Source organism: Morone saxatilis, unplaced genomic scaffold (assembly GCF_004916995.1).
Source record: "Morone saxatilis isolate NCDOM2014 unplaced genomic scaffold, NCSU_SB_2.0 Contig9, whole genome shotgun sequence".
Taxonomy (NCBI): domain Eukaryota; kingdom Metazoa; phylum Chordata; class Actinopteri; family Moronidae; genus Morone; species Morone saxatilis.
This window is the reverse complement of record NW_023340268.1, coordinates 10,843,434-10,852,811: the sequence shown is the minus strand read 5'-3', so window position 1 is coordinate 10,852,811 and position 9,378 is coordinate 10,843,434. Positions and strand designations below refer to the sequence as shown.

Sequence of the window (9,378 nt, the reverse complement as noted above, 5' to 3'; positions counted from 1 at the left end):
AAAAAAAAAAAAAAAAAACGCTTCCCTAAATTTCTAATGCATTGTTGAAGTGTTTCCTAAGTGGGCAAAGCATTTGAGACCTACTGATGTAGACTGACCCATCAGGTTTACACAGGCCTGTAACCAAGATGACAAGACAAGAGTAAATAATAAATGATAAATTAACCCCATTCTCAAGCAAATGGGCATCCGAGCACATGATGGGGAGTTTAAGTCACTGTGACTCCCACGAGAGGGACTTCGACAGGATCACAGGACTGAAATGTGTTTCACGCTGGGGCCGCTCTTCTGTATGCTCCAGCCAGTTTGAGTCACCACGTTAAGGACCGACACACATTACTATTCAGGCAGTTTCACACACATCATCATCAGAGTCATCCGTGAAGTGTGCTTTAAACACTGCGCCCATCAGCACACCGTTGCTTTGTTCTTTAGACACTGAATGCCAGAAAGTCTCTAAGACCAAAGTCTCCTGGCCTACTTTTACCACATTATACTTTATGCTCCTCATCATTGTTCTGTCCTTCAGAGATAATGCATAATCATAGTTTTAAGAGGCTTACTCATTTACAGTCATAATACCCCTGTGAATGCAAACAGCAGGGGAGAAATAAATGCACTTCAAAACAGTGGTTGTGGGGAAAGGGAAAGAGGTCATGCGAGGTGCTGCAGGAAATGTTTGAATACTTGATTGCCTGGCTGGAATAATTCAATTAAAGCTGGCCTGAACCCTGAGAAAGAATATTAGAAAACAGGTCACTGGCTACAGGGCTGAGCTAAGGGGATGGCAATGAGATAATTCAGCTGATTTCTTCTGCCCAGTTTGAACCATTCAAATTTTAAAAACACTGAAATATCCCAAAATGCAGAGTTTGTGCATTTTAAGCAACTCAGTGTTAAAAACATTTGGAATTTTCTATAAGAGGACTCTGGTGCTAGAAAAAACAACAACAACAGTCCTTTTCAAGTAGCCCTCAACTGTCCCACCCATCTATAAAACCCATTCTTATTTTAATGATTTCTGCCCCAACCCAGTGTCTATTCCCCCAGTAGGCAGAATGTCAGCCAGTTTGTTGCACAGAAGAACAAAACGTCCCCACCAAAGTGAAACCTAACACCTCTGCCTAGAGACTGCACTTCATCCAGCCAATCACCAGTGGAGTTTCAGACCTCATCGGTCGGGCTCTCAACAATGCGGTTTGTGAGCTAGTCAAATAACACACTGCCTGGAGCTGTGTGCTGCGAGGTTACTATGTGTCAATGAACTATAGTAAACTCCGCTAAACATCTTCTCCCGAGGCGTGGGCTGCATAGAAAGTCAGACACAAACGCTTATTGTATTCTTAATCGTGTAATTTACCAGAGAGTTGCAAAATAATCATTTCAAGCACTAAATATAACGTGTATGCCTTTGCTCTGTGCAGAGTTGGACTGAAAGCTTTACAGCAATAAAACAAAGAAGCTGTTTGTATGCTAAATGCCTTGGGGGGGGTTACAGGCTTGTGCTCAGTCCTGGATGGTAAAACGGTGATTAAAGCCCAGCATCAACCCCATGTCCAGGCGCCAAATAAATAGAGCAACTGTCATTTTGGGACAAGGGCTAACCAGGGCTAGGTTACTTCAGTGCATTTCTGACCATTTGAAGACCTGCAGGCATCTTGTGTGATCTTTGGTTTGATCGTCTACATAGCCTTGCCACAGTGAAGCTAGAAATGGTAACTGGTGTGTGACCTGAATAAATGACCTCAAACTGTTTTTGGAGAACATTAATTGAAGAGGCAGTGCAGGAATTTTGTCATGGAGATTATGCTCTTTGTCTCCGTTTTCTAATGCATGATTAAATTGCAATTTGATGAGGAAAAACAAAGCTGAATCAAGTTAAACCTTTTCCTCATGCATCGCCAAGATGCAATGCATGAGGAATGCTCGGGCTGCTGGGATTTATTAACGATGATTTGTGTAAAGGCTGTTGGTACATCCATGCAAGTTTTTATTTGTGCGAAATCTTTTCTCAGTTGATACATTCTACAAAACACTACACATGGTTGGAATCAATCCCACTATGCGCCGGGGGAAAGGCTAGGAAACACCCTGGACAGATCAATAGTCTATCGCAAGACTGACATTCACTTCTACATATCTCCAATTCCCCTGACCAGCAGGTCTTTGCACTGTGTGGGATTACATAAGGGGGAACACCGTACTGTGACAGCAATGGACATCAACAGAACAGAGCCCTTACAGTCAGATCTAAATATTTTTAGTATGGAATTATTCCCAATGCTGTACTGCCATCTCTTATAGGGTTAGCTATTCTTGAATGCTTGATAGATGACAATGAACCATCCTTTTTATACTTCCTATTAATTTGTGACAGTTCATCAAGGCAGTCTTCATGGGGCTAAAAAGACAAAAAAAAAACAAAACAAAAAAAACACACAACTCTGCCTTGTAATCATAAGAAAAAAAAAATTTCTCCTTTAGTGAAATAAAACTTGTCTGGTTTAAATTTAAGTTAAAGATAAGCTCAAACCAAAGGGGAAAAACAGGTTAACAATCAGGACCTCTGATAAAGCCTGAACTAATCGCTGTGCCCTTTCAGGGTATCCAATGTTTGCCTGATCAGAATGTTAAATACGAAGGCTAATGAAGGGGAAACATTCACATATTTAAACCAGAAACACCCCCTAGCAAGTGGTGTTTAATGATGCAGATAACACAGGCTGTTGTTGCGGCCCCTTGGGTCAGTCTCCCTTAACCAATGAAAGTGTTAGCCAAGCAGTAACATCACATCAGTTGATCCATCACGGATATACAGATTCATGCAAATCAGAAAAACTTTATTTTTTATCAAACTGATGTTTGTTTCGACTGGCGTTCATTTAAAAAAAAAAAAAAAAAGATTTATCAAACAAGCCTCGGAGAGATGGGCAAATGGAGAATCTCAAAACAATGAGATTAAAGAAAAAAGGGGTTTTAGAAGCAAGGGGACACGACTGCTGCAGAATAAAATTGAACTTAAACCGTACAACTCAAATAGATATGGCCTGCACTTTGATTGTGTGCATTAGAAAACCCCCTTCCAAAGGTTATACAGGTAATGTATGACTGACTAAGAAAATAAGACCAGACAGCTGTATTATGAGCAGCCAGTATCCACTTTTTAGGTTAAATACCATAAAAATGTAGGTTTTTGGAGCGTGGATAGTGTAAACTGTCTTCTGTATGGCTATAAAAAAGGAAAATGAATTAACGCAAAAATGTACCCAAATAGTCAGCTGCATGTGAGCATGAACACTCGAGTGACCTGCGGGGCTTTACGTGGCAGCAGAGAACACAGCAGCTTATATAAGCAGCTCTGTGCACACTCAGTCCAGCGCAGGTTATGTAATATGGTCTATAAGAAGGGCGTAGAAGAAGGGGCCCACCCCACAGTTCAGCTGAGAGTTGTGGTTGCATACAGGCCCCTTTTGCTTTGTCCATACGCTGCTGAGGACATTTACACACTCACATGCACTTGCTACTTACGGAGCTACTGAACCATGCTGTGTGGTTATAAAGCAAGTGTGTTGACCAACGTCGTTTTTGACTTTATCACAATAAATACAACAACAACAACAACAACAAAAAAACACACAGAATTTTGTAGGTATGCAAGAAACAAATGTGCAATACGGAAATGTTTTCTGCGGTTGCCATGATGAGGCGTGCCTGCAGGCAGCACAGGTTGTGTGGAAGATGTGGTAGCCTAAGTAGGTCAAAGGTGACAGCACAAGAAATGAGTGAAACCTGGTCCTTAAAAGCACCAGTTCACTCAAATTATGGACATATTCCCTACAAGTTCAATAAAAGTTATTAAAAAATAAAAATAAACCTCTTTAGTCATGAAAATAATACCTGAAATACATGTAAAAAGAATTCACATAAATGCCACGTATATGTTCATAACTAGGGCTGCATGATATGGTAAATAATCATATAGCCATTATTCTGACATTAAAAACTATTGAACTCACAATGTTAAATTCTTTGGGGTCTGTACCAAATGTAAATGTCTTAAATCTTATAAACAAGATTTGTTTGGCAGGACATCTCTTCAGAACTACAGTACTTTAATATTAATGCTGTTTTGTCACGTTTCACCTGTATGAAAAACATCTGATTTGCATTTTGAACTTGGCCATATTGCAATTTGGATAATATTTCCATTAATGGAGCAGCCCCATTGATAACCCTTGTAAATAAAGTATAGCAGTCTCCCAGAGCTGTGTGTTGGTCCCCAAAATGCCACTGCGGTGCACGGTCAATATCTTGCTCTCATGTCCAAAACTCATGCCAGTGTTTGCTCCCCACCACTTAAATTACATCGCATCTTGAGCAGATGGAGGGCAAGAAGGCTGCGCAAAAAAATTTAACACGTAACTTGACAGCATGTTGGTGTGTGCCATGTGTGAGTATTTATTAACAGCAACCCCTCATACCCTTGCCTGCCATCTCACATCTTTATCTCACCTTTTTTAACAACCCCGTGACCCCCCCCACCCGACGCCAGCCATCTGTTGATAACCCCTGCTAATCTGGCGGAGGTCAGAGCGCAGGCAGCCAAGTGTCCTCCACGCTCGCACTCCCCCCACTGCCTTTCACTTTCTTCTTCAAAAGGCTGCCAAATATGGGCCAGTGTGGGGGATGTGCACGGGGGGTGGGTAGGACAGTGAGATGGACAGGGAGGAAGTGTGAGCAGGGATAGTTTATATGTGACGGCGGTAGAAATATGGCAAGAGACCAAAGCTGATGTCTTTATATCTGATAAAGGAGGGATGAGGCTGTGAGAAACAGCTGAAGGGTCGGGCTATGGGTGAACTGGGGAGCGACTGAGAGCTTACTGGAATGCCAGACGAACCCTGGCCAAAGCAGATACATGTCAGTTTAATGAACAGCTCTTGCGGCGTGCTGTGTGTGTGTGAGACTGAGAGCGCAAGAGCAGCGTGGCGTAGCTTGAAAAGACACCAAACAAATTTTCCTTCAAGTCTGCCCCCCCCCTCTCCTCCTCATCCATGGCTCGCCCTGCGGTATCAAACACTTGCGGCACCGCCTGGGGTGATTATAACATCTACGATATCACACTAGTGTGTGTAAAACTACTTTTTTGGACAGGTTCCGAGGCCTGTGAATGCGCTTGCTCGCTATTTATAACTTCAAACAAAGCCGGGGCTGGGGAATACTGAGTCCTGATCTAGACTTGTCAAGGCTTGTTACTTTGTTTTGACTAGTGTTTTTTTGTTCTAATCTGGAGAGGAGAGACAATAGGGAGCAACTTTTTTTGATGGCTATGTGTGATTAAAAATCTCCCAAAGTGCAATTTACATCCTTTCAAAAACTATAACAAGTATCCCTATGAATACCAGCTGCAACAGTGACTCATAATGAGGACATATTCTTGTGAAAACTAGACCTATGAGGAAAACACCCAAACACAGGGCTGTTGCACAGTTTCCAAACAGCATCTGCAGAAATGTCAAACGCAGGGCTGAGCTTTTGTTCGGACAGAAATGGCCACACACAATTGAAACAAAAAAGCACAACAAAAGTTATTTTGAGTTGAATGGGGGCAGTGACAGAGGTCCAGGCTGTCGCACAGAGGGTCCCTGAGGGCAGGCACAGAGCAACGCACAGCCCCAGAGCTGCTAGATCACATTTCCTGCCTGGTGCTCAGCCAAAATGACCTAGAATAACCCCGGAAGCACCCAGGGAAGAGGTTACTACAGGGCATTACACTGTATTGGAAACAAAGTGATCAGATGAGGGAACTCACTAGCAATGGCTTTTTTTTTTAAACCAGCATGTGCTCCTCATTGCATGTCATAAGGAAATAAAAGTATATTTTAATAAACAGATTTAATTTTTGTTCAAAGAAGGTGATAAGTTTATAAGTTGATTCGCTTGGTAGAGAACGTGTTATAAACACTGCCAAGCGGTTAAATACGATCGGATCTGTTCACATGTCCATAAAAAAAAGTGATACGTTTCGTGAGTCAGATCTGAACAGTGTCTATGCAGCACCTGCGTTAAAAGGCAAATACCTGGTCTGTTCCTGCAGAATCAAATGGGGCTCCACGAAGAACTTGACGCGCAGCCTCAGCCGACAGGGTGCCACATTATCCATCTGCTGGCAGATGCGGTTCCTCAGATTCAGCCACAGATTCTCGCCTTTGCTGCCTGTGAACTGCAGGCCAAAGTAGTCCACTTCAATTATGCCCAACTTTCTGCAAACCTGGAAAGAGATGAAAGAAATAGGTTTTTAAAAAAAAAAGTGGAAAAAAATTCAGAAATGATCCCTAACCCAACTGTTTGCGAAAGACAAAACAGTTGGTTGCCTGCGTCTTTTCCCAGCAAGATAATACAAAGAGCCGAGGGGTCACCTAACATCATGAGTTTTTGAGTTATGGCATCATTAAATATCCTTGAATAAGACAATCCATATTGGCTTTGAACTCCTAGTGGAGGATGGCAAGAATCAACACATCTCAATGAAAGGAATCAGTACGGTTTGGAGGAGGCTGGAGAAAAGGGAAGTGCTTTTATCAGTTTGTTCTTTGCGGTTTGTGCTACCCCCAGTGCTACTCACACAGATAAAAACCCATCAATATTCTAAAGCTCAAGACAGGGTGGAGGTGAACTTGGAGGCCTTCCCGGGGTAAAAGGGGGTTCATCAAACCCACAATCCCACGCCCCCTCAGCGGCCATGAGGTTCTTACATAACTGCTGGTGGACTTCTGCAGGGAGCCCAGACGCTGAGATAAAGACTCATACCCACAGCAAGTTGGGGGGGGGGGTATTCCATGCATGCGAAATACATTTTACATGCTCAACAACTTGCGGCTATTGATGAAAGGAAAAAAGTTAACATGCAGCCCTGACCACATCCACTGTGGAGGGAACTGAACGACACACTTTAGATTGAAGTTTAGTTTGACTGAGCGAGACGCAGAGTGCTTTCGAGGCAGAAGAATGAAATCTAGTAACTCCCTAAGCATCCACCTCTGGACTAAGCATGCAAGGTAGAGGCAAGCGCTAACACCATCAAACTTTCCTGCGTGTTTAGTCCCAGTCATAGTTCAGACTGTGAATCGAATTTTTTTTTTTTTTTTTTTTTAAAGGGTTTTTTTTATTGTTACACAAAGATGTAACATTTTGTGTGCACGTTGCGCGCAGAAGAACATTTTGTGACCGCCTTCCTTATACATGAGTAATACTGAAGCGGATGTATCGATAGTTGTGGTTTCTGCTGTTTGTAGATTAAGTTCACAGTGAGCATTATGTCAAGTAGCGAATTAAGTCTAAGCCTTAATTAAGCATCCCTCGACGGGCAGAGACTGGGTTCAGTTCCTCATTCTTATTTACCAGAATGTTTTAGTCACACACACGTAAGCGACGCGTCGTTTTAAGTTAAAATAGAATATTTAAAGTTTTACAAGACAACCAGAGCACTGCTGCCCTGCCTCACAATGACACGGGGGGTTAAAAAAAGATATTACAATAACAAAACGTGATGTGTATTCCACCACAGCCTACCTTATTCAGACAGTCTTCACCGTTCGCCTTCGCGTCAACTTCCACTTCCATCACCACCGAATCTGGACGAGTAACGTGGCAGAGCATTTTGGCTGTGTCTCCTCGAAATCTTTGGTGTGCCACACGTATTTAAAAATAATAATAAAAAAGCAATTCTCGAGCCCTCTCTAAAATAAAACCCCTACATCAAGCCTTCTTCACTTTCTCAGCCCTTCCACTCCGTGTGGCGGATCCGCGGCCACCAGCTGTAGGCTATATCAATGAAACGCCACGCAAAGCACCGCCTACTTACAGCCGTCCAATGGCGGCCGGGCTGACACGGTCGCTTGCAAACGCTCGACCAATCGGAAGTCGCGTTACATCCGCACGCTGTTCTGGCTCGAGCTCACCTCCCGTGCCTGGAAGTGTGAGGAGTCCGCTGCGCCCTCCTCTGGCTCGCCTGTTGCAGGGACCCGGAGTGACTTTCAGCTCACCTGCTCCTGGTGAATAAGACATTTCAGCGAACTTCAGCAGGCCTTTGGGGTGAGTTTAATGGCGTGTATACTCCCCTCTCGGTTTGTGTGAATAATATATGGGAATGCAGTCCAGAAATAGCTGTGATAACGCTAAAACATCCTGCCTTTGCTAATCTGCAGCTGCTCAAAGCTTTTTATGATTTTTTCATGATGGCCTTTTTTTCTTAGTGTTCCTCCTTGTGCACGTTGGCTACATCTTTTGAATTGATGCTATAGTCTGCTTTTTCAAGATGAGGAACAAAGGGTCGAGATGAAAGTGTGTGCCCTGTCATCAGTGCTGATATGAAGTGTAATGGTGTGATGGACGTTGTTTGGCATCAAGGCACATTTGTAGATCCTCTGACCTCCTCTTTTCACCCTGGGTATTTAAATATTGCTTTTTTTGTCTGGTTCCTGTCTGGACGATCACAGGTTGAAGCTTTTCTTCACTGATTTAAAACCAATTATTACATGTTTATTCAGCCTCATCTCTTCCACACACACACACACATACATATTGCCTTTTATGCTATGTTATTCCACAAAACCCCACTCTATTATGGTATATTATTCAGCAGCCGAGTGTTGTTATTTCCACAGTGAGAGACTGCCTAGGCCAGAAGACACTGCAGAAAACCGCAGGCACACACTCATACCTACACTAGGGAGGCATGGTGTTAAGCCAAGCCATGTTTGGCTGCCAGGGGACATTTGAGAGTAGAGGCAGTGTGCCCGTCCATATTTCTGTACTCTCCCACCACTGCATTCCTGACGTAGCATCAGTGACTCAGATGGAGCTCCTAAACACAATCATTTCACTTGAATGGGTGTGAGATGAGATTCAAATTTACATACTGTATGTGTGACTGTGTGTGCATCTGTTTTTTTGTCTCTTTATCTGGATGTTCAGATAAAAAAAAACAGTGCTGATAAGAGCTATAAAAACAGAGTGATGCACTTTGATTTGAATAGAAGTAATTGTTTGTAATAGTAAAAGGTTGGTGTTTGTAGGTTGATGCTAACTAGGGGAATCAAGTTGGAAAGTATAAGTAACTTTGATTGGTCCACGGAGGATCCTGCATTTATTAATTTATTACATCCAAATCTCAAAAACATCAGTGATTTGATTTTGACCACGCTTTGGTTAATGATACATTTTGCCAATCCACTGAGCAACAGCAGTTTTATTATGGCCTCATTCTCACAGAGCAAGGTGTGATATATCAGGGTTCAAAGAGTGACTGCACATTAAAAGGCCATATTCACCATGAAAGATGAAAGAAAATGTTTGGCAAACATTTTCTAGTGTGTG

General features: G+C 42.7%; 1 protein-coding gene across 1 annotated transcript in view; it reads right to left on the bottom strand.

Annotated features, from left to right (window-relative positions):
* Positions 1-7,814, bottom strand: part of mylipa (myosin regulatory light chain interacting protein a) — a 17,381-nt gene extending 9,567 nt beyond the window's left edge. The window contains exons 1-2 of the mRNA XM_035681200.1: positions 7,573-7,814; positions 6,081-6,271 (exon numbers count right to left, since the gene is read on the bottom strand). Of these exons, the coding sequence (XP_035537093.1) occupies positions 6,081-6,271; positions 7,573-7,659 (278 nt within the window). The 5' untranslated portion in view covers positions 7,660-7,814. The remainder of the gene's footprint in view (positions 1-6,080; positions 6,272-7,572) is intronic.
* Positions 7,815-9,378: the final 1,564 nt, after the last annotated feature.